The sequence below is a fragment of the Penicillium atrosanguineum genome (genome assembly GCF_028827265.1).
Source record: "Penicillium atrosanguineum strain IBT 20685 chromosome Unknown utg000003l_segment0_segment0, whole genome shotgun sequence".
Lineage (NCBI taxonomy): Eukaryota > Fungi > Ascomycota > Eurotiomycetes > Eurotiales > Aspergillaceae > Penicillium > Penicillium atrosanguineum.
In genome coordinates this window covers 2,443,476-2,467,658 of record NW_026623135.1, presented here as the reverse complement: position 1 = coordinate 2,467,658, position 24,183 = coordinate 2,443,476, and the positions used below count along the sequence as shown (strand labels likewise).

General features: G+C 46.9%; 9 protein-coding genes across 9 annotated transcripts; 4 read left to right on the top strand and 5 right to left on the bottom strand.

The window, feature by feature from the left end:
- Positions 1 to 1,616: 1,616 nt before the first annotated feature.
- On the bottom strand, positions 1,617 to 3,341 carry N7443_004361 (uncharacterized protein; the record flags this gene model as incomplete). Its single annotated transcript, XM_056884417.1, has 3 exons — positions 1,617 to 2,438; positions 2,508 to 2,595; positions 2,647 to 3,341. 3 exons carry the CDS (start codon positions 3,339 to 3,341, stop codon positions 1,617 to 1,619), a joined length of 1,605 nt encoding a protein of 534 aa, XP_056742695.1.
- A 1,304-nt stretch (positions 3,342 to 4,645) lies between these two features.
- Positions 4,646 to 6,499, bottom strand: N7443_004360 (FAD-dependent oxidoreductase; the record flags this gene model as incomplete). Its single annotated transcript, XM_056884416.1, has 3 exons — positions 4,646 to 4,852; positions 4,924 to 6,190; positions 6,252 to 6,499. The coding sequence occupies 3 exons, from the start codon at positions 6,497 to 6,499 to the stop codon at positions 4,646 to 4,648; spliced, it is 1,722 nt and encodes a 573-aa protein (XP_056742694.1).
- Positions 6,500 to 11,749: 5,250 nt separating this feature from the next.
- On the top strand, positions 11,750 to 13,187 carry N7443_004359 (putative sterol carrier protein; the record flags this gene model as incomplete). Its single annotated transcript, XM_056884415.1, has 2 exons — positions 11,750 to 12,243; positions 12,305 to 13,187. The coding sequence occupies 2 exons, from the start codon at positions 11,750 to 11,752 to the stop codon at positions 13,185 to 13,187; spliced, it is 1,377 nt and encodes a 458-aa protein (XP_056742693.1).
- A 137-nt stretch (positions 13,188 to 13,324) lies between these two features.
- Positions 13,325 to 14,467, bottom strand: N7443_004358 (DUF3431 domain-containing protein; the record flags this gene model as incomplete). The annotated part of the gene is made up of 1 exon (XM_056884414.1): positions 13,325 to 14,467. One exon carries the CDS (start codon positions 14,465 to 14,467, stop codon positions 13,325 to 13,327), a length of 1,143 nt encoding a protein of 380 aa, XP_056742692.1.
- A 1,246-nt stretch (positions 14,468 to 15,713) lies between these two features.
- Positions 15,714 to 16,631, top strand: N7443_004357 (alpha/beta hydrolase; the record flags this gene model as incomplete). Its single annotated transcript, XM_056884413.1, has 1 exon — positions 15,714 to 16,631. One exon carries the CDS (start codon positions 15,714 to 15,716, stop codon positions 16,629 to 16,631), a length of 918 nt encoding a protein of 305 aa, XP_056742691.1.
- Positions 16,632 to 19,158: 2,527 nt separating this feature from the next.
- On the top strand, positions 19,159 to 19,659 carry N7443_004356 (uncharacterized protein; the record flags this gene model as incomplete). Its single annotated transcript, XM_056884412.1, has 2 exons — positions 19,159 to 19,284; positions 19,342 to 19,659. The coding sequence occupies 2 exons, from the start codon at positions 19,159 to 19,161 to the stop codon at positions 19,657 to 19,659; spliced, it is 444 nt and encodes a 147-aa protein (XP_056742690.1).
- A 414-nt stretch (positions 19,660 to 20,073) lies between these two features.
- On the bottom strand, positions 20,074 to 20,739 carry N7443_004355 (uncharacterized protein; the record flags this gene model as incomplete). Its single annotated transcript, XM_056884411.1, has 3 exons — positions 20,074 to 20,177; positions 20,236 to 20,572; positions 20,626 to 20,739. Coding segments are annotated over 3 exons (555 nt in total), but the record flags the coding sequence as incomplete, so codon positions are not given.
- Positions 20,740 to 20,889: 150 nt separating this feature from the next.
- On the top strand, positions 20,890 to 22,335 carry N7443_004354 (RNA-binding protein; the record flags this gene model as incomplete). Its single annotated transcript, XM_056884410.1, has 3 exons — positions 20,890 to 20,923; positions 20,986 to 21,613; positions 21,669 to 22,335. The coding sequence occupies 3 exons, from the start codon at positions 20,890 to 20,892 to the stop codon at positions 22,333 to 22,335; spliced, it is 1,329 nt and encodes a 442-aa protein (XP_056742688.1).
- Positions 22,336 to 22,676: 341 nt separating this feature from the next.
- Positions 22,677 to 23,107, bottom strand: N7443_004353 (Mating-type switching protein swi10; the record flags this gene model as incomplete). Its single annotated transcript, XM_056884409.1, has 3 exons — positions 22,677 to 22,697; positions 22,755 to 22,880; positions 22,982 to 23,107. 3 exons carry the CDS (start codon positions 23,105 to 23,107, stop codon positions 22,677 to 22,679), a joined length of 273 nt encoding a protein of 90 aa, XP_056742687.1.
- Between the last annotated feature and the right edge of the window lie 1,076 nt (positions 23,108 to 24,183).

Sequence of the window (24,183 nt, the reverse complement as noted above, 5' to 3'; positions counted from 1 at the left end):
CGTCCATAGGAGCCACGTAGCTCATCTGAACGTCTCTAATATGTAAGTGTGATGGGTGTGATGTCTTTCCAGAATGCTTAGGATCTCAGGCTTCTGAAATCTCGGTCGAATTGTCGGTGAGCAAAGTCTTTGGTGGCAGTGAAGGTATATGACTGGATTTTGGTATTGAACATAAGCCCAAATGTAACGTTGGAATTTGATGCCTGAGAGAGCCGCAAGAGAATCGCCATGAGCCACCCAAGGTAAAGATGCTTAGCATCAAATTCTTTGGGCCAGCCTGGCTATGGTTGAAAAAGACTTGTTACAATCCGTTGAATCAAACTATAAGACAAGAAATGTTCCTCCTCGTTCCCCTGATCCTGTAAAGAGCCCAAGGGATGACATTTTAGTCACATCGCATTCGAGAAGGAAACAGGGCCTAACGGAGTATATGCTTATAGGAGTGGATTAGTGGTTTCCACGATGAGAAGTATAAATAAGGAGAGCCTCTCTCTGAGCTACAAAATTCCATGGATTGAGCCTTGGATCTTACAGGAGATCAGGGCTTTGCTCAAGCAGATAAAATATTGATTCCTGATTGACCAGGTGTCTATCATTACTAATATGATGAGTCAGCAGGTGTCCGGTCCGAGTCAATTACTGCAAGTAAAAGCAGCTACTTTCCCCGTGTTGATGATCAGATGCCTCAATACGGTTTACAATCGCCACGGGCCGACTCGACACCGTTTAGCCATGTTGACGAACACAAATCACACACTCCCCCTGACTTAACTTATACCAACCACCTCGTGCCAGAAACGGTAGACGTGCTTCAACTGCCGAGGGTAGCATGTTGAACACTTGATGAAGCGCCTTCAAGCCCGTCTACTAACAAAAATTACTAATCTACGAGAATCCGCTACGATACTGAAAGCTGCGATGACATATACTGAAAGAAATCATGTATGGGCTCTAAGGAGACACGGCATATAACAGGACATGTATTGGTAGATTAGTGATAGTTGCCCTTTCAGCGAAGCCGCCGGGCGTTAATAAATTGTGTGTGTACATATATGGGGATTTTGCGTACTTCTTACTTGCCGACCTGCCGCTGACTCTCGCGCATGTCGTTGCTCGCTCAGATGTGTATCCTACCGAGGCGGACTTAGGATCCATCATGTGTCAGATCAGTCTATTGTAAGCTTCTCGACAGGCCGAACTGATTTTCAGATCCTCACAGGCGTGTTCTACGTAGCTGCTTTTGGCCTTGCTCATCAGTCTTTGGTCCATTCCAAAATACTACTTAGGCTTGATGAAATTATCAAGTCGGTCATTCATGGGATATCTAGCTGACTGCGCCCAGAAATTTTGTCAGAATTGTTAAATATGGTGTCCTTCGACATTACAGTGGTAGCGAGTTTCCATTCTTACGTCGACAATTTGGCCTTGGTACCCGAAGAGTGGATGAACATTGTGGTACAACACACAGGCAAAATAAAATTCAGTAAATGACACAGGAGAGAAAAGATGCAGGCACTCAGCGAATACAAACAATCAAGATAGGCTCCCTCATCCGTAAAATGTCCTCGGTGATACCTGAGACCCCATTGTGGCTCGAGAGCGGGACCCATTTTTCCTTAATTGCCCGAGTCTTCGCGGGAGTACCCCCCTAAAAAACTGCGCCCATTTTGCTGTGGTTGGGCTATGGCAACAGAGTTTTGCCGCTTACGATTGCCTTGTTTGGCCGTGGAGCTAGATTTTCCTCGAACTGCTTCCCTCAGCTCTTCTTTCGCAACAAGACATAATCTCTGCGAACTAAGGAGCGGAATAACAGACGTCAAGATGAAAACATTCTCCTCCAAGGAAGACAATCCTGGAAAAATCACAAAGAGGTGGTCATATGGAACATCTGCCGCAATTGAGTTGTCACCGATGGGATACTGGAACAGCTCATCCTCATCGTGGACCCAATCGATAGGATGAAATTCTGTCTCGTATCTCTTCGTAGCCTGCTGGATAGGATGCCACACTTCGGTTGCCCTGTCAACCACATTCTTTATTTTCTCTTTAAGCTCAGCATACTGGGCAGTTGAAAGAAGCTCCTCGAGATAGCAGGACACTTTTTGAACAACACACTTGACTCTGGACTGAAGTTCAGCCCCCTGCGCGTCGCGATCGATAGATAGCAACACGGAGCGATAAAAATGTTCTTTTTCGTTGTCGCTTTGTACAAGCTTGTTCAAGCTCATCCTGAAATGGCCGGTGTCGGACGGAAAGTAATTCGGCTGAAAAATCTCCTTATCAATCTCCCTGGATAAAATGGCCAACATCACAGCCAGTCGCATTCCCTTCGCAGCATCAGAGTTCGAAGCACACAGAGGGACAGACTGTCCGTGGATAGCTCCATCTCGGAAAGCATCATCAGCACCCAGTCTAAGTTTTTTCCAAGGTCTTTCGTTCTGTCAGGAAAGTTAATCTAATTAATAATTCGATATATAAGAGCAAGAGTAGGTGTAGAATAAACTTACTCTGAGATTCTCTTCGCTCAAATCCTGCCGTAAGACGGTCCAAATCTCATTTTTGGCATAACCCCACAGGCCTGAAAAATCATCCATTCTAAAACACAGCGTCAATAGAGTGTAACTCATCTTCCGAGAAAATACTGACATTGACTGTTCATCAACTTTGTGAGATTCAAATATAAAGCCATCGAGCTTTTCAAGTCGACTGCGAGCCTTTTGCATCTCTTCATCGAGAGACTTCTTCTCTTCTTCGAGACGGCCAGTCTTTGTCTTCTCAACGGCAAGGAGACTTGTTAGGTTTACATTGGTAGCCTTTATGTTGCCGGTTACCCCATCGCTTTCTTTAAGTCTTCTTTGAAGAGAATCAATGTCAAGATTGTGTTTCTCAACCATTGAGTTCATATTTTTTTCATCCGAAGATTTTTCCAACAGCTGCGCCTGTATCTGGCTCTGAAGCTCCTTGATCCTTCGAGAGACCTCAGTCAGAGACTTCTCTCTTTCTGTAGCTTCTTTTCGAAGAGAAGAATTTTTAGTTTCTGCCTCTCCCTTTTGAGTGGTCAGCACTTGATTCACTGCGGACAATTCGCTAAGCGCAAGCACTTTGTTCCCTTCCTGAGCTTTAAAATCTTTCTCCAATTTAGCGAGCTTTGCATCTCGAATCCGGATTTGCTCCTGCTGCTCTTTGATCTGACTATAAGTCGCTGATGCTTTCTGGAAGTCGGGATCAAGAGTGAGTTGGCTGAAGTGTTCAATGATTTTATCCTTCAAGAAATCGTCCTTTTCCATTTTGGTATAGACGAGCCCTCGTTGTGTTATTGTTTGAGTTGTTGTTGAAGACATGATGAATATCCCAAATAATGTGAGGGCGAATTGAAATGAAAATCTCCGATCTAGCTCAGACGATGGAAATTTTTGTTTATTTATAATTTCTTGCCATCCTGAAGGCACATATATTGATGCTTACATTTCACGTTTGGTGTTAAAAGACAACGGTAAATTCACCAATGCACGTACCGGAACAAGTCTCATGTCCCTAGGAGCTTGGATCTTCCAATGGCATGCTGAGGTGTCTTGCATATGCAAGACACAGGGTTCCGAGCCATGTGTTCTAGAGCGATAGGGTATCCGCTCCCTCGTAATCACAATACAAGGGAACGAACATCTGCAATACGAGTCATGAGATATGTCTTTCGCTCAATCAAGATCTCTTTGCCCAGGGATGCTCTCCAAAAACCGCCTCGTCAAGGCAATTTGTCTTGACCAAACAAGGCGACGAATACTAGAGCCATTCGCAACCAGGATTATGAGGCATCCAGGTGTACAGGCGTGTGTGACGTGTAACTAGTAAAGTACTGGTTAATCGAGCAATTTTTGAGTCGCTTATAGCGGGTATAGTCACTAAATCGCTGTTTTCCTGATTAATGCGTCATCTACTAATTGAGGCTGAGAAAAAAAATTATCAGTGTTTCGCCAATGCGCCCGCACGTCCCCTTTATAGCAAGAGATAGAATGGCCACAGCAGAAAAATCGAAGATGATGTGATTGCTTGGGAAAATTTGAAGAAACCCTTTTCATTCACGTTTTCCATTTGATGTAAATTCAGTATCGGCTTTAGCCCGCGCTTATGAAGACGAAGAACTGTGATCTATCTCTGTACATACTGGTCGGAGTTAGGAACAGCTAACACCAGAAAATCCTTATGTACTTTGTTAGATCTTCAAAAGAAATATTGCCTATGGGAGGTTAAATCATACGACGCAGGCCACTGAAGCAAATAATGAGGTTAAATTCGCTTTCTTGTTGATTCTGTAGCGCAAAATAACAGCGTTCAATACTGAATCTTATGAGGGAGACCAAGAGAGCAATTCCAATGTAGAACTGCAACAGTGCACCACTTCTACGGAAGAAACGAGTTTAGAAGGCACGTCCAGTATATGGTCAAGTCATATCGTGTTTCAAATAGCTATACAGATAGGCCGGTATCTAGGAGGAAACCACGGGGCTTCTTAGCCTTGAAGTCTGATCCGCCAACCGCCCGACACCGACATATTGATGCTATTCAGTTAATCAAGAACAGGAATGTCACAGCCGGACTGGATATTAGAATAGATGTCGAAGGGTCCAAGATTGGTGGTTATCAACTGTTATACAGTGCCATACTCAGCACATGAGGGTTGCCATTGATTAACTTTGCACAATCGGCCATCTTCCCTCTCTCTCCACTCGGCAGATCCAACCGCTGTCTTGGCGTAAAATATGTCATTGGGATCGTACTTGGACTTGATCTTGCGCAATGCATCATAATTGCTACCATAAAAGACCCTCTGGAAGTCGGGTTGTTGGAAGTTACCCTGAAACGCGGTGAGATTGCATTCGCCACAACAGAAAAACATGGTGGTGATCCAAATGTGAGTAAACCTACCTCATTCATGTAGGCACCTGAGCTGGGGGCGAGTGCTTCCAGCTTGGGAATGAATTCATATGTCATCTGATTTTGTCGCTCCACCATCAGAGCGTCATCATCCCACTCCCATGGGGTGGTCAAAGTTGTATCAATCAGTGCCTCTCTCCAGGCGGGAAGAACCGCATTATAAACGTCTCCAGACACTTTATGTGAAGCGTTCAAACCCACTCCGATAAAGGTAGCGCCAGCCTCGGTGATCTCACGGTAGGCTTGAACCAGAGCTTTGTTGTTGTTCTCTACGACTGATCTTGGGATAAGGTAGCCACCGTACTGCGCAATGCCAACCTCAATAGTGCCTTGCATATCCTTGAACTGGCCATAGTAGCTGCTATACTGGCCTGTGGACATCGTGTAGTTGATGTTCAGCTTGTCAAGAATTGCAGTGAAAGGCTCAAGCAGCTTTACCAACTTGGCCACAGGAATATTAGGGCCAGTTATTGGAGAGATCACGAAGGAAGTGTTAGTGTAGGACCAGATACACATAGCACCTGCGTCAACGAGAGCAGGAAGATTCTCGTGGAACTTCTCGATAGTGCTATAGAAGGAACTCGCCGCGAGATTGGTGTTTGTGTAGGTCAGATTAAGACCAGACACCGGGGTTCCAGGATGAGCCATCGAGGTCATTGACCAGACGACTCCATAGGTGCCACCACCGCCGCCACTCAGAGCCCAAAAGATATCAGAATACTCGTTGTCTCGGGTGGCGGTGATGAAGTTGCCCTGACCATCGACAACTTCCCATTTTAAGACCTGATCAGCACCTAGCCCATAGCGGGAGGAAAGCGCTGAGTGTCCACCTCCTTGGCTGTAGCCACCGGCAAGACCAACAGTGGGGCATTCACCTCCAACAACTTGAAGGTCGTTTTCATCTGCGATCTCGTAGGCTTCGAAACCCTGAACACCAGCCCCCATAGTAATGGCCTTGCCAGCATAGTGCTTATCTTTGTATTCATGGATTTCTAGGTCCTTGAGATGATGCGTCCAGATCGCAAGAGCTCCAGCTCCAGTCGACCTGCCATTGTAGTCATGACCAGTGTTTCGAATGATAATACGGATATTGTGTTTCGTCGCAAATTTCAAGGCGTATGAAATATGAGCTGGGCTGGTGACATTTATGCTGTACCAAACATAATTGCCAAGAGTACAAGGCTTCGAGACAGAGTGATATGGGTCACAGGTTCCATTGGCAAAGAACGGGGCCATGACAGATGAAGAAGACTCATAACTAGAAGAAGCATGGATTGAGCTTTGACATCTTGAATATTTCAGCATAAGAACCAACGTACTGTTCTTCTGGCAGCTCCCATCCAGCTTTCAATACCGCACAAGCGGTAGCATTGTGATTAGGCGTATGGCATGGTGTACCAAGTGGGACGGTGCTAATCAGCCGCCCGTCAATAGTCTTGTTGAATTGTGACCAGGCACTTTCGGATGGCCAGCAAGCATCGCCTGGAAAGCAACGGCATGCAGAAGATGCTGAGGCCGGAGGCAGTACTGCCAACAGCGAGGCGATAAGGGTTATGCAGAAAAACATCGCGCGTGGTTTCTTGCTGTTGCAATGATGTCAGATGCAACTTCAAATAAGTAACTTGGGCTTAACACTAGCATTCGTCCACATGCGGGATCCAGGGGCGGGGGCTAAACCGGGATCTATTAGTCCCATGGCGTACCCACAACACCCGGAGCGGTGTGGGTACGCCATGGGACTATGTATTAGGGGCAGAGCCTTGTTCGGCCCCAGGGGTAAAGCCTTGTTTGGCCGCACAGGGCATATTTGTGGGGCCCCACTTCCAAAGTTCGAAATTACTCGTACTTTATACAGATATTACGTGCTTAATATGTATAATTAATGCTAAAGCACCCACTGAATCATATCAAGCACGTCACGAGATCCGGAGACATCAAATTCATATTAGCAGCGCAAATAATGCATCCAGTAACCACCCTTCTCCTAAGCGAGCCGGCATTTTGGCTCTCAATATCCTTGTGATGCTAAGTCTAATCCGTAAGCTCAAGAAGGCCAAAAAAACTGAATTGAAAGGCTCGAAAGATTGATTACTATATCTCAGAGCACGCAGGCTCCTACCTAGTGCTTCCTATACCTAGTCTGACCATTCCATGTCTTAAAAAGATAAAGGAATAGAGGCTCTTCAAGGAGATCTTGAGTCTTCGCACATTCAAAAATAGCAAGTAAAAGTCATCAATCCACGAAAGAGTCGACGAACATTACCTTCACCACAACTTACTGTATGATGGACTGTGTATTTGAGTCCTAATATCACTGTTAAAGTTTTTTGTCTATACCAGTTGACGAGAATGGCAGTGCTTTCTTCCCACAGGCCTCAGACAGAATTAATTTCCCTGTCAATTTCTTAATACTAGTCGATGCTTTATTCAACATAATTTCGCTTGCGAAGAGTCCTCCAATCTTTACGCGGTCATGGTTAAGAATGTCTTATATCCTTGCGTACCTGTTTTGAGCTACTCTCAATAACCATACACTTGAATAATTTATTTAATCATGGGCTGGGTATGTAATCTCAACAAAAACTATTATATTTGACTTCCGTGGGTCCGTTAAAATAGCTTATGGATGCTTCGGGCAGACATGAGACGGTCGACGATGGAGGGGATTGGAATGGATTTGCAAGAACTATGTGGTGACCTCAATATACAACCACGCATGAAAAGCTCTACCAGTCATGTATCAATCCGATATGGTGTAACTGGGGGTTGCGATGGAATGACTCCGATATGCCGTGGTTTTGAATACAGATGAATGTGATGTCCATGCATAGGAATTTTTTAAATGTGAAGCATTACTGTCGCTCATTTCTTTACTTTTCTGACTGCTTTCGCTTATGGGCCTCTAGTCTCTCCTGTAGACTTCTCTCCATTATTCCTAAATCCAACCCCGGGGCTCTATATCAAGTCAAATATCACTATGTTTCTTTCTTTTCCCTGGCTGCTCGGGAGATATAGCCAACAAGTTATAGCGCTAACGGCGGGCTATGGTAGTCAGCGGCACATGTGACCCTTCATTGGTAAGTATTTTTTCCACCTGACGTTTCCTACTCTGACTTAACAGTCGAAAATCAAGCCGGTGACCAGGAGAAAGAGACTAGAATTGTGCCGGTGCGACCCATCCTATTATTTAAATGATTGGGAAACGGCATCATATGTGAGTACAATTGCTTAATAATCATACAAGGTGCTGTGGTCTAGTGGTATGACGCCACGTTGTGGAGACAACACAACAAATCCGTGTTAGCCCCGGTTCGATTCCGGGCAGCGCCATTTCTTTTTTTCTATTTCTTTTTTTCCATAAAATATAATTGTGGGGCAAACTAAAGTATGCTGTAAGTGCAGGCTTTTCGGTTTATTTAATTTAATTATTTTCTGATTTTGCTTGATATAGCTATGATATTCAAACTTTTCATCGCAAGGTGCTGTGGTCTAGTGGTATGACGCCACGTTGTGGAAACAACACAACAAATCCGTGTTAGCCCCGGTTCGATTCCGGGCAGCGCCATTTCTTTTTTCTCTTTTAACTTTTTTGTAATTCTCAGCTTATATCTCTCTTTCTCAGTGTTACAAATTTTGAGGATATTCCTGCTGCTAGTCGTGGCGGCAAGTTGAAGCCTCTTTTTATGTTTTGGAGAAATTGACAGACATGAAAAACATTGAAGACCTGTGACGCATGGTTCGAGGATAGGTCACGTGTAATGAGCTAGTCCCGATCGGGACTTGGGGGTGCAATTGTTTTGTAGTTGTTCGCTCTCTCTTCTCTTTCTTTTCTCAGTTTAGAACTTTTCTGAATGGCACACAAATTATTCTGTACTGGCCTTTGACAAGACACTTGGGGCTTACACGCCATAGCTTGACTTCTTATCCTGCCTCTTGACTTCTTCTCTTGTCCTCTGTCACTTTTCTTCGTCTATGGACCCGGCAAGTAACGGCCCTTCGGGTACTACCGAAGGAATTCTCTGTTTCTGAGCAGTACTCACTCCTGCTCGGTCCCAATCAATGTCGTAATTCTAAGCAGAATTTTGCAGTAGAAAATCATGTGGTGCCTGAGGTCTCTTTTGGTCAGATCTCTACTGATAGTCATTTCCCTCCCAAGTTTGTCTTCTCGCTGACCGAGATAGCTAGTAGAATGTCAAAGTTTACTAAGATTTGACCGTCGAGGGCTCTATCACCCCAATAGCCAGTTTTCAAATTATCGGAGGCCCACCGTGAAGCGCTGCCGGGGGCACAATACCTGGGTTATTTCTATAATTGATAATGGGAAACTGTGGAACCGCCCGCGTTGGGTCAAGTCTGAAATTTAATCTGAGAACTATCGCTGCTATATCAATGGCTTGCATGGTCAAGCAGCAGCCATAAGCTGCTGAGACCATGATTGGAACCTTTTTGAGTCAGGCCTCTAACTTCATTCATAAATGCCTTGTTTCTCATGCCATGTTTCAAAGAACCTTCACCTGCCTACCCAATAACATGGTAGTGTCACCATTATCAAGGAAGAAGAGATCAAGCTCTTTGCCCCGAGAGACGCCTAAAATGCATGTGCTAATGCATTTGTTGTGACAAGCATAAATCTTATCAGTAGATTGCAGAGATACACGATCTCGAACTCGACAAGAAACGATTGGTAGAAATACTACGGATGGAACTCAGAACTCATGAACTCATAGCCTTGGCATGTCTAACGTGGTTTCTGAAAGGTTTAGCCTTAGCCGCATGTTTCCCGGGAACGGCCCCCCGCGAGCGAACTTAGACGTCCTACAAGAATTGGTCGTCTAGCTCATACTAATCTCGAGCGCAGATTGAGGACAAATCTTGAACTTTGTTTCTTTAGAGCAAAGCGGACTACGTCCGTGAATAGTCATATAGGGCCCCGAAAACACCGGTCCTATATTCGTGTGTAGAATCTGCGCCTGCTCAACTATTATCTGAAAATATGCTTAAAAGCCTCCTAGGTACTACTAACGTATTAGTGGATGGTCTATGTAAAAAGAAAATTATAGGCAAGGGCTAGGTCTATATTTCTGTCCAACGAGGAGTGAAAAGGAGGTTTCACATTGGACCAAGAAATACAGATAAATGAACTGAGAGCTACAAAAAAGTTAAAAGAGAAAAAAGAAATGGCGCTGCCCGGAATCGAACCGGGGCTAACACGGATTTGTTGTGTTGTTTCCACAACGTGGCGTCATACCACTAGACCACAGCACCTTGTGATGGAAATTTTTGAATATCATAGTGTGATTAAGCACCAAACTTTCTCTGTGCCTTACTTTATCCTATTATTATGTAATTCACTGCCGAGCGGGCCACACCACTGAGCGGGTCACCGCAAAACAGCATATTAAATGCCGGTTTTTACAGTTTATATCTCAAGAATCACCGCTTCAATCTAGTCTAGTATAAGTTTAATGATACCGATTAAGCATTCTTCATAATATGGTATCTACTTTCCAAAGGACTCCATAGCCCGGATATTGATGATATGATATTTTAGTAACAAAGTTACCAGCATAAGCGATAAATATATATATTGCAAATAAGTTACTCTCGGAAACTCCTGGATTCCACATAGGTAATATGTTAACTACATAGAATATGATCTTGAAGTTTGCCTTTTATACGAGTCCCGATTGTTGAGATATAGGATGTAAAAAACGGCATTAGATATGATGGTGCGGTGGCCCGCTCGGTAGTGAATTACGCTATATTTTCTGGACAAATTTTCAAGGCTCTTAGATAATTACGAATACTCGTTTCCCACTATGTATTCCCTCCAAAGTGGCTACTTTATGTCACAATTTCAGCGAGAGTTAAGAAAAAAAAGGAAATAGAAAAAAAGAAATGGCGCTGCCCGGAATCGAACCGGGGCTAACACGGATTTGTTGTGTTGTCTCCACAACGTGGCGTCATACCACTAGACCACAGCACCTTATGATGAAATGTCTGCAAGATCGTAGCTTCATCAAGCACAAACCTATCCCCGTGTCTTATCTGTCTCACGCTTGTACTTTCTGCACATCTTTGAAGGCTCTCGGATCGCTGCAAATACTCATTGACTTGCTACGTAGTATTTAAAGCGACAAGCTGCTAGTTCATGTGAGGTGGTGTCTGGTGATCTTCAGTTTCCGTACTTATGTAACAAGGCCGCTTAGCGCGCGCCTTTATGCTATCTCGATCGAAGATTTCATATGCCAGTTGGCAACATAGCTTAATGAAACAAAATAAGTCTGAATACTCATGCTTGCACTCCGTGCGGGCTTTTATTTCAGTCAAGTGATCCTGTAGTTACTGTAAACTCACAGCAAAATGCGAGGATTTTGTAAAGCCTCAAAGATCAGTATAGCCAAGTGCTGTGTCCCGGCTGAATGTAGGGTGAGAGTCGCTTTAGCCTCGCGCGACCCGGGGTGAGAAAGGTGAGTGCGCGACAGACAGACCATGTCATGGGGTGAATGCACGTGATGGACAGCCTTGACCGCGAATATCGGCATAACACATGTCGAAAGAACTAAAAGTCATTTTAAATTTAAGATAGGACTCGGAGAACTCATATAGGCTATTAAAAGAAGATCTCAAAGTTTATGCACTAGAGGTTTGTGCAACATCCCTCGGGCCAGCTTCCCTCGGGACCTCGGTCGTTCCCCGCAAATTCACACTGGGAACTTCCCCACTCGTGACCCGATGTCCTCCCTATATAGGCGCATTTTGCTACTTTCTGCAAACATAACACCTCCATTCTCGGTTCCACTTTTTATCCGACACAATGGTCAAGAAGCAAGTTAGCAATGCCTACGTCCTGGGCGTGGGCATGACCAAGTTCATCAAGCCACGCGGCAAGGTTGACTACAATGAGCTCGGCTACGAGGCTGGTATTAAGGCCATGCTCGATGCTAAGATCAGCTACGACGATGTCGACCAGGGCGTTGCCTGCTATGTCTACGGTGACAGCACCTGCGGCCAACGCGTGTTCTACCAGTTCGGTCTGACCAATATTCCTATTTACAATGTCAATAACAACTGCTCAACTGGCTCGACTGGTCTGGCTATGGGCCGCACCATGGTTGCCCACGGCGCTGCCGACTGTGTTCTTGTTGTTGGGTTCGAGAAGATGAACCCTGGTAGCTTACAGTCCATGTATAATGATCGTGCCAACCCCACCGGTCTGTTCGGAATGATGATGGCCGAGACCCGTGGAATTACGAACGCCCCCGGTGCTGCTCAGATGTTTGGAAACGCCGGTCGGGAATATATGGAGAAGTACGTTGTGATCCCGATTGCTTTGAAGAAAAGAACGACATATTAACAAGAGAGTCAATAGGTACGGTGCTAAGAACGAGGACTTCGCCGAGATCGCCCGTATCAATCACGAACACTCCAAGCGCAACCCTTACTCCCAATTCCAGCAGGAATACACCCTCGAGCAGGTCATGAACGCACCCATGATCCATGAGCCTCTCACCAAGCTCCAGTGCTGCCCGACCTCCGACGGTGGTGCCGCTGTCGTTGTTGTCTCCCAGGAGTTCCTTGATGCTCGTCCCCACTTGAAGGACCAAGCCATCCTGATCGCCGGTCAAACCCTTGCTACCGATTCTGAGGCGGTTTTCAACAAGAGCTCGATTGATCTGATGGGTTTCGCCATGTCGCGCCATGCTGCCCGCACCGCCATAGCTGAAGCTGGCGTGAAGGTTGGTGATATCAAAGTCTGCGAATTGCACGATTGCTTCTCAGCCAATGAGATGATTACCATCGATGCCCTTGAGCTTTGTGAGCCCGGCAAGGCCCACGAGATGGTCCGTCGTGGAGACATTACTTACGGGGGCAAGATGGTCATTAATCCCTCTGGTGGTCTCATCTCCAAAGGCCACCCCCTCGGCGCAACTGGCTTAGCCCAGTGTGCCGAGCTGGTTTGGCACCTGCGTGGTTGGGCGAACAACCGCTTGGTTGAGGGTACCAACGCTGCCCTCCAGCATAACCTTGGTCTGGGCGGTGCTGTTGTCGTCACGGTGTACAAGCGCCCCGATGGCAAGGTCTCTGCCGCCGTACCTTCCGAGGAAGTAGCTAAGATCACTGGCCTCGGTTACAACCCGGCTGTTGAGGCCCGCGGCTTCACTGCAGAGCAAGCCAAGTCAGTGATGAGCAAGAAGCATAGCAGTGAATACGCGGTTGCTGATGCCCAGGAGCGCGTTCTTGCCCGATTCTAAAAGGCTGGTTTTATGGTTTGGAAATTGTATATAGTATAATATGATTATGATTTGCATCGAACTTATCCCATGATTGACATCCAATCCTTTCCAAAGCCTCTGATATGCAAATGCGAGAATGTAAACACCTGAATAGATCAAGGATGCGTCTCCGGCCAGTCATCAGGAAGCTTGAAGTACGGAGGCACTTGATATTGTCCCCAACAAGTCCCAGGATTAGGACACTGGAGATTGCACCTCCCATAAAGACGACAGTAGCATTCCTGCGCGCTCGGACAAGCATCCCTATTAAGTTGTTCAAGATCAAGCCCGCCATCAGCATTCGGCTTGGCAAACAAAATATGCCACAAATACGACAAGACCCGTCCCGCAACCCGATCATCCATCGGCGCAACCTTCTCATTTCGAGACCGGAAATTGATCCGCCCATCAGCCCCATCAAGAAGCCACTGTCTCAACGCAACATACTCATCTTGCGAATGCTGCCACACGCGCTCTCGAGAAACGATAAATTGCGCACAACATTGTGACCGAACAATCTCCGTCCGTCCAAGATGAAGATGCAAATCTACTTCCCGATGCACGGCCTGATACTCATCCAAGCTGCCGCCGAAAATAGCTGCCAGAGCTTTCGGCAGCGCAACATCAGACGCTGCTCGATCACTCCATGGCGCTACGGCAGACTGAAGCCGCATCTCTAGACTCCCTTGCGCAGGCGCAGAAGGCAAGCATGTACTGGTACTCCAATCACAGCGAAGATTATGGTAGCCGGTTGATTGCAGCGCACGCTCAAAATCGAGCGTTGCTAGCAGAGCTGCATTGTCGTAGTCCGGCGCGTCGTTATGCCATGCAAAGCGCGATCCGTGCACGAATACAGCGCCCGATGCAGGGATTTCAGCATAATTGTCGATAAGAAAGGTGAGGTAAGTGATTGCCTCGTGACCGCGATTCATAGGCACTTGAAGATACTTTGAGGTCTTGTCGAGTACCTTATCGACGTTGTACACGCAAAGATGGTACCGTTTGGAAAGCGCGTCGACCCAAGCTGGATCACCGTCTCCTGCCACGTGTGATACAATGAGGGCAGGCTTTTTGGACTCGGATAGATTTGGGCAAATACCCCGGGCTTCGGGGAGAGTGGTGGCGGCGGTCTTGTAGCGGACTTTATTCCATGAGAACGATCTGTCTTTAGATCCGGGGCGGTTCAAATATAAAATGAAGAATAATGCCAGGGCAAAAACTAACAATTGAATCGAGGACCTGTGTATTTTGCGTCCCATTTTGCGGTATGTGAAGGATGTTAGAATCTCTCCCTGGATATTTTGCGGATGCGACGGGTGAGGGTGGGACTGGTGCCTGAGGCATGATTTTATAGATCGCCATGATTTCTCGAACGGAAAGACTCATGTTACTTATTCATTTATGGATTTTCTTGAGTTCTTGAATTGATTCCTTCCATACTAGAGATCTCTGATCTGCTTGCTGACACAAATCTATCTCTTTGCTCTTGCATAACACGGCTTCATCAACACCTTCCATCGACTGATCACCCGAAGCACTCGGGTCCGTTATAAAGCGCACAGAAAGTGATTCTCGACCAGTCAGGGTGATGACTTGTGGCATTGCAGGTTTGTATTTTGAGCTGGCATGTTCCAACCACAACTTTAATCTTAGATGTGACCTCATACAGGTTCCGGTAAATTCCGCTTTCACGATGCTAATTTCAAAGCACCCATCTTTCAAGCGTCTCTCAATAGATCTGTATATCTATGGGCATTAATGTCTAAGTGAAGTCGACTACCCGGCCGGAAAGTATAGTGATTAAAAAGAGGAAGCCGAAAAAGAGCTTCGAGGACAGTTGTCCGTGGTGCTTCACTGGGCCTCTTGCGATGCGATTCTCGACTTCTCATTTTCATTCCGCGAACAAAGGAATGATTGGAGGTCTTTAGTTGAAAAGCTAGGCGGTAGTTGGATGCTTGTGTATTTAGATGTGGACGCTGCAGAACTGCGTCGGCGAGTGGCGTTCAGAAATCAGCTGGTCATCGAAGACGGTGATTCGGCATTCCATGTTACAGAAAAGATTCTGGAAAGCTATATTGCTGGGTTTGAGGAACCTTTCAGAGAAGGCGAGACTAACTTGCATATATCAAAGTGGCACCAGTGGAAACAATAATAAATTATGAACTTGAAAGATCCTGTCTGGCAGGTGTCTGATATGTCCACCCCGGATCGGACCTTAACTCTCACCAACACACTGAATCGTCTCTTGCTGACACCAAACAAACAAAATAAATTGGTCATGCCATCCTTAAGTCCGAGAAAAAAATCAACACTGAAAACATTCGTAGTTATGCATGCATAATGGGTCTCATACGTCACCGCAGCCCGAGATGAACCTCAAGGTCCGAAAATGATCGGACTCGACAAATGTGACCCGTCAAAACCCATTGAATATAAATAGGACAGTTTCGGCCATCTGAGATATCTTAAATCACATCATCGTACTTCTCTGGTGACATTGCAACCATGTCTTTGCCTCAAAAAGTCACTTTCCTCTCCCGCAACTACAAGATCGCTGCCCACTTCTACCCCCCAGTTGCTGGCTCCCCCGACCGCTCTGGCGCAGCCATTATCATCGCCCACCCGTGGACTTCCATCAAGGAGCAATCGCCTGCTAATTATGCTCGCGTTCTCACCCATGCTGGCTTCATCTGTTTGACCTACGATGCCGCCTACCAGGGAGAGTCCGAGGGAGAGCCTCGAAACCTGGAGGACCCTTACCAGCGCGTCGAAGATATCAAGTGCGCCGTGACATATCTCGTCGGCCATAAAGACGTCAATTCCGAGAAGATTGGTGTTCTCGGAATTTGTGCATCAGGGGGCTATGCACCTTTCGCAGCCCAGACCGACCTGCGCATCAAGGCCTGCGCAACCTCTGCCGCCGTGTGCGCCGGTACTATGGCTCGCCGTGGCCTCGAAAAGGACTCTTCCAACATGGATATTCTCAAAATGCAGCTTGAAGCTGCTGGCAAGGATCGCAACAGCGATGTTGGCGGCGAGAAAGTTCCAATTGTCCACCTGCTTCCTGAAAAGCCAGAGGATGCTCCTGCTGATTTCCCTGACGCGTTCCGCGATCTGATGAACTATTATCGCACTGACAGGGCTTTCCACCCTCGTGCTACGAATACCACCTTACCACGCAGCTGGGATATTATGGCGAACTTTGATGCCTTTGCGCATATTGAAATGATCAGTCCGCGTCCTCTTTTGATGATCACTGGCACCAAGGCTGCCACTAAGTGGTACAGCGAGGACGCTATTGCAAAGGCCAAGGAGCCGAAGGAGTTGTATGTTGTGGATGGTATGACCCACGCGGATCTCTATGATAAGATTGACGATGCTGGTGCGAAGTGTGCTGAGTTCTTCGCGAAGAGCCTGGCATAAAATGAATTACAGCTCTGTTAGCATATCCACTTTAGTGAACTTGTGAGATTGGACTGGGTATTGCCTGGTATGCTTTCATAATTTTGGACAAGTTACACTTCATCTCACCTTGACAAAATCCTTCATTTTAAGTCAAGGTCCCTGGAAGCGTGTCTGGCGATCAAGGTGCTTTACTTATTGAGCTCTTCTATAACTCTGTCTAACCTGTACGTACTCTTACCACAAACCGGACTAGAACCTAGCTTGTCAAGATATCGTGAAACGGAGAAAGCGAGGCTATAATATGACCATAACAAGAAATTGTTTTACTTAGAGCGCGAAAGAAGTAGTTATGTTGTTTTGAAGGTAAAACAGTGGGACCAATGGCTTTATCGCTAGGCGAGCAAAGTTCACAATTTTTTCTTGAATCGAAATTGTAATTTAAAAGTAGTCCATTATTGGGGCTAATCATAGGAGGATCAGAAACTATGCCTCCGCGGGAGAGTTGGCCTTTGTGGCGATTACATTGCACGACGGTATTGACAAAGGTTCAAAAAAGGAATGCCCCTTCACGGGATTGAACCGTGGACCTCACCATGACGCTTTTATTCCTTGAAATTATACGAGTGGCGCGCTCTACGACTGAGCTAAAAGGGCAGACTTGGTGGCAAAGTACTCAGACTGTTGATTGTCGATAGTGACATTGTGACAAAGCGAGTAATTTCCGTTCCAAAGGCAGAAGTGCCTCACGAAGACATAGCTATGATATTAGCAATCAACAAATCTGATGAGTGCTAGTTAGTACAGAATGTGCTTGGTTTGGACAGAGCACCTGGGGTGCTTAGTGGAGTTGGTCCAAAAAGCCCGTGGGCCGAGTCAGAAGGAGGGCCTGATTCCCCTGCAACCAACCATTCACTTTTAGCGGCCTGAGGGATTGGGCATGGAAACGAGCTTGTATCTTCTGTCCCGCTTGGGGCCTTGCACGTGATGCGATGACATAAGCATATGTCGTGGGTCAAGTTTTCTTCCGCCCACGCTCTTCTCTCCTTTCTCTTCTTCAACTTACTTACACACGGTCTCCATACCCTTGCAAGAGGACATCTATTCCCCTGGCAAATTTAAAGTGAGACCCAGAGTGATGTATGCTCGTTCTAATCCCGCCACCTGACTTGACACGAGGTGAACGGGTTCGCTTTTGAGCACACACTCCCTAGGAATAGGGATTTTTTTCCCATCGGAATCTAAAGACATGTGGTCTCGGATCTCCAAGCTTCGAGAGAAGCATCATTGTTGACACATTGCTGGGATGGGATGCGTTACTTTCGTCTATGACAGGTGTGCGACTCACGTTGTCGCCGTCTTGGGATTCTCTCAGGTCACTGGTGAAGGAATTGCAGATGTGATGTTTGTCTGTTCAATCTTATGGCCACTGACCTGGGAGCCTTTTGACTGCGACGCCATTAACTAACCTACAGGACCTGAACTCATCGCCGATGTGATCAGCATTTAAATAGTATCGCCTCCCATCCCACCCCTTACGTACGGCACATTCGAAGTCTTGTTCGTCATATTCCATGATATTCGAGGTCAAAATTCGTGCCAAAAACGAACCCTCAATAGTTGGACAAGATCTTTCTGTTGACTCCCTCGTGTTGCGTCTGCTCCCTATATATGGAGTTGTTCGTGTCAAAGTAGGGAGATACATTCTTACTTAAATCAAGGACCTTGTAATAGCTATCCAAAGCCGTGCAACCCTGCGCGTCGTCTCTTCGAGGCTGTGGAATGTAGGAGGGTCCCCATTGATCCCGTGCACTGGTCGGGTCTTTGAATAATCAGTTAGTTTCAAATTTATTGGTTCTTCATGGCTTTCATTCATCTTCCATTGCGTATTTATGGATTCTGAAATAGCCAAGTCATTACTTTATTTGGCTTGTTCAGTATCGGGGCACCCGAGAGACATGCCAACCACTTGAGACAATGATATGCGGAAAATGCAACCCAAAACGTGCTTGTCTGGAATGTATAGCCTTGACTGCCAGACACCTCGAAACATGAATTGGAGATCTCCCTTCTCGTTGTTTACTCCGACTGGAGGATATTTCCCCTTACATAGAATACTGAAGATCATTGTCGACTCGGGGTGGTCGAAGCTGCATGTACACGGCCAAGACCATATCTTCATGTGCGATAAGATACATACTCTAGCCACTGAAAAACAGGAAAAGAGGAATATCTTATGTGAGTGTCATTTCTAGTTACCGCGTCCATGAACGCGTAAGAAAACATCAACATGCTCCTGGCAACGTATGGCCCCACGCCCTGTGGCCCTTCGCCCCCTCATTCTCGCCCTGTACTGTAATAACAAGGGGTTCTAGTATAAATCCAACCTAATTTCCCACCTCGCTCCGATCACCCTTTGCCCAACTGTTTTTATCTGGTTATAGACAACACTCATTTGGTTCTATCGCCATCGTCAATCGCTTGCATCCTCGATATTTGAATATATTTACCTTCTCTCGACCTCTTTGCTTAATATTCACAATCCATCATGGCCCGCTTCAGCATCTTCTCGCTTACCATCTTCATGGTCCTCGCTGCCATCGCTCTGTCCCTGCCTACCAAGCGCGATTCCACCCAGGATCTAACCCTTGAAAATGCGTTTGCTGGCCTAAAGGTTAGTCTTCCCTATATGAATAGTATTGATATTCAACATCCACTGACATTCTTACAGACTGCCACGCAATCGCTGGAAGGTTTGGGCGACAAGAAGGACACCAACGACAAGGAGAACGAGGACAACAAAGCTGAGCAGGCCGCCGCTGCGGCTGCTCAGGCAGCCAAGCACGACAATGACAATGACTCGGCTGCTAATGACAAGAAGGCTGATACCACGGATGACAAGCCTAGCCGCACTCAGAAGAAGCCCAGCTCCGGTGACTTCGTTACTCCTACCGCTACTCACACTCACCACCCTACCTCCCAGCCCAACGCTTTGGGTAAGATTCCCATCGTCGGTGGCCTCCTCGGTGGTACTGGTGGTCCTTTGTAAAATTTCTAGGTGATCTCACCAGACAATATTCAAGACAACCCTTTCTTGTTGGTCCGAGGAAAGTGGTTCTGTTGGGAGATGGATGTCTTGCTATTCCTGTACTTTCTTTTGTAGTGTTGATGGCGAACTTAATCTGAATCACGAATATGCTAAGATCGTTCTCGGTGAATTGATCGCTTATATACCCAGTATCAAGTATTCGCTCTCCTGAGCTCTGCATTAATGTGCGTTCGTATATGAAGGTTAAATGTCTCCGATTACTGCTAAGCTAGGTATACACGTAGAAATAGGCTTCATGGTTTGGCTCAGCGGCATGGTATTTATGCAGTATGTAAATGTACTAGAAATATCGCCATTACATGGGGGTTTCAAACCCTATGCCATGTGTTGTTGTTGGTATCATTCAAGAGTCAATCAGCTCTTTCCTTGGTTGGCTTGTTGCTGGCCTTCATAAAGACCGGTGTAATAGCCCGCGTAGTACCAGGACATCATAAGGCGCTTCAAATTCTCGTCCTGAACTGTGGGTTTGATTAGCCCTCTTGTCATATCAATGATCAGATTTCAAAGAGCGCATACCTTGGGATAGAATTGCTTCAGGCATTGGCATAGCACCAGTTGGGCCTTGGGCGGCTGCAGGAGTTGGTGCAGTTTCAACAGACTGCTGTTGTGCTTGAGGGACAGACGGTAGGGCCTGGGTCTTGTCAGTAGGTTCCATGCGCATCTGATTGTATTTGCATACCTGCGATATGGAGCCTGCACCTGCTCCGTCCTCGGTCTCGGCCTCCATAGAGACATCATCTGCGTTATCCTCTACTGCAGCAAGGGAAGGATCCTCGTGGGGAAGACATTCTTCCTCCGCTTGTTTCAGGACATCTTCAACATTCTCCCCCTTTGCTTGAATGCTGTGGTAGAGCTGCCATGGACAGTTAGATAACGGTCACGTGAGTTATGACTGGCTGAACGTACCTGGTATTCCTCAACCGCATCGTCCCACGATCGTACCAAGGCGGAATCATCCCAGATCTCCTCATGAGTTAGGTCTTTTGCACGTTTAGACTTCCCCATGGCCGCCACCCAAATATCTGAAAGAGTTGGAAGGATGTGCTGTCCATGACTTGCCAAGGGCCCTGTGGGGACTCACCGCCTTCCGCAAATCAGCAAGAAAAAAAAAGTTTCCCGCAGCAGGATCGTTCGATCTGCAGACTTCAATTACCGCAATTCAAGTCCAAAATGGCCCCTGATAAGAGAGAAAAGAAGCGCAAGGGTATGTTAACCGACTACGAGTGTTCTCGAAGCTTTGCATCTTAATTAATCATTGTCCAACAGCGCCCGTCGTCAGCGACCCGCCCGCCAAAAAGACCAAGAAGGTTGAGGCCAAAGCCACCGAGGCCACCAAGAGCGATGCTCCCAAGTCGATTCTGAAGAAGAAAGAGAGTGGCGCCGCAAAGGACTCGAAGACTAAGGCTGCTCCCAAGGCCGTATCCAAGACCAATGGCGAGCCTGCTCGTCAAGTCAAGCCTCGCAAGCGCGCTTCCGACTTCCTCAGCGATGAGGAGAATGATGAGCCTGCCGCTCCCGTCCCCAAGAAGACCTCGAACAAGAAGTCCAAGAAGGAGGAGGCCGCTCCTGCCCCGGCTGCTAAGAAGGCCGCTCCCAAGGCCGCTCCCAAGGCCAAGAAGGTCGAGGCCCCAGTCGAGTCCGAGGAGGAAGACGAGGAAGACATCCTGTCTATGCCTTCTGAGAGCGAGGAGGAGATCGATGATGCCGAGGATGATCAGACTGCTGCCCTCATCAAGGGCTTCGAGAGCAGTGGCGATGAAGACGAGTCTGGCGACGAGGGCTACAACCCCGATAAGCCGGTCCCTAAGATCCCTGATACCAAGAAGGCACAGAAGAAGATCGCAAATCAACAAAAGGGCGATGCCCCCGAGGAGCCTGGTACTGTCTACATTGGGTAAGCACTCGCCTTCATGGCTGTCTCGGGTTTACATACTAATATTACCTCTCAGACGCATTCCCCACGGTTTCTACGAGCACCAGATGCGCGCCTACTTCTCTCAGTTCGGCGAGATCACTCGTCTTCGCCTCTCTCGCAACCGTCTGACCGGTCGCTCTAAGCACTACGCCTTCGTCGAGTTCGCCTCCGTTACTGTTGCCAAAATTGTTGCCGAGACCATGGACAACTACCTGATGTACAGCCACATCCTGAAGTGCAAGTATGTCCCTGTGGAGTCACTTCACCCCGATGTCTGGAAGGGTGCCAACCGTCGCTTCAAGCGCACTCCGTGGAACCGCATCGAGAAGAAGAGACTCGAGAAGGGCAAGAGCCGTGAGCAGTGGACCAAGCGTATTGAACAAGAGCAGCGCAAGCGCCAGGCCAAGGCCGACAAGCTCAAGGCTCTCGGTTACGAGATCGAGCTGCCCCAGCTCAAGAGCGTGGATGATGTCCCTGTCCAAGAGCCCAAGGCTATTGAGGCTTCCGAGACCCCGGTCGCGACCCCGGCTGAGGAGCCCGTGAAGGCTGTTGAGGCCCCTGCCCCCACTGAAGATACCCCCAAGCCCAAGAAGGGCAAGAAGGCCGAGCAGGAGACGTCCAAGAAGGAGGCTACTGCTGAGTCGCCCGCGGCCACCAAGACCAAGAAGAAGGCTAAGAAGGCTACCAAGACCAAGGCGTAATGGGTGTACAAAATTTGAATTTCAAGTATTTTTCTGTCACATAGCCTTTCTATGCATTTTGTTATGTTCCAGTTTTCTAGATGAAAAGAATTCTATGAAAAGTATACATTCGAACACTAGATGGTACAGTGCGTCTTGAAGTGCCACTACCTACACTCTTTTATTGGTTCTCGAACTATAATGCCAAGATCTACTATAACATATTGGGAATAGAACCGGAATATCAATAGCACTCTATAATAATATAGAAAGTTTTCTATTCTCGGTAATACAAGTCTTCATCTCTCGTCACTGTATGGGTAAGCCATAGTATTCGCAGTGTAGGTGGCCCGGGAATTAGTTTACTGATAATACCCTGCTTGCTGTACGTATATACGTTATCTATCTCTTCAAATAGAGATGAAAATACCTTGCCTTACCCAATGCCTTGCCTTCCATGATGCCTGCCACAAGCTCTCATTCACATAGCGGAAATGATCAAACACCGGCCGATCGTCATAAATCATTGTTGATGAGGCAACCCCTTGATACATCATCTCACGCACCTCGAAAAAATAATAGCGTTAGCAAACTGAACTGACATCTTATACCCATTCATTTAAGTGATTTGCAGAGAGCTGGCTAAATGATTTGGGGACATACTCACTGTGGCAGATACCCACTGCCTCCAGCTAGCTCTCTTGCCCTCGAGTTTCACGATGATAGAGTCAACCTGGTCGACAGACTTGAACGACTTGCCGACCCACTTTATGTCGCGGAGCGTTTTCGCCATAGAATGGTCTATTTCAAGAAAGCCACCGTTCCATTCCCCTAGAAGTTACTCCTGCTTCAACGGTGGGAGGTCATTGAAGATGGTGTCAAGTGTGGAAGGCTGAAGTCTTCCTGTGGCCCGAGTGAGAGCTAGCTATCTTTCTGGTGCGCTGGGTTTGTAAGCATAAGCATATAATTTGAAGCAATGAGGGAAGTCATAGTATACTTGGCAGGCAGGGCGGGCTGCACGGCTTACGATGACATTTGTGTTATTTTTTCTTTGGCATGATGCGGATTGCTGATGTTGATACATACTCTAGTAAGGAATGAATAGTACTACTGTCTAAGCCCTCGCGTCTTTATATAAGGCAGGCTAGATTTAGACCCAGACATGCCGCTGAGGGTATAAAGTCTACTGGTCAGCCCAATGATCCGCATGGGGTGATTCAGGGACAGTGCATGGTCCACGGAAGACCATGGATTAGAGTTCAGATGGAGTCTCGACCTTAGAAGACTCTTGATTGTTTCTGGGGAAGAAGCCCACCGTGACGTGACCCACAAATGGTACCTAGATACATTCTAAGTTTGCAAGCGAATCTGGTCAATGGCGGTGAACGTGGGTTTCATTCCCTTGAAACCTGGTCCGGGAACACGAGGGGAGTTCTCTTTATGTTCGTGGGTGCCTAAGCCCAGCCACGATCGGTTGGTCAAAATAACCGGTCACGAGAGCCGGCATGGAGCTCCTGATGGCTTCAAATGGCAGATAATCAAGAAACGCCCGAACTTCACTTGCCTACGCAAGACTATCGCTAGACTGCAAATACATTTGTCGGTCCGTCAAAGTTGTCGATCCGGCTCCAAAGCCATGGCTATTAGGATACTGTCCTGGTATCTCTTGGTCAAGAATGCCCTTGCAGTGTAACTTGAATGCTTAGCCCGTTCGGGTTGTTTGGGGGTGGTGGTTGTTTGTTGTTATGACAATGTGCAAACATTACACCCGAATCAAATGCACCGTCATGAACATTAGCTCCGGGCCCTTTTGTTGAAGAATATCAGGCCATGCTAAGAGAGTTCTACTTTGATTTTGCACCTGCTACA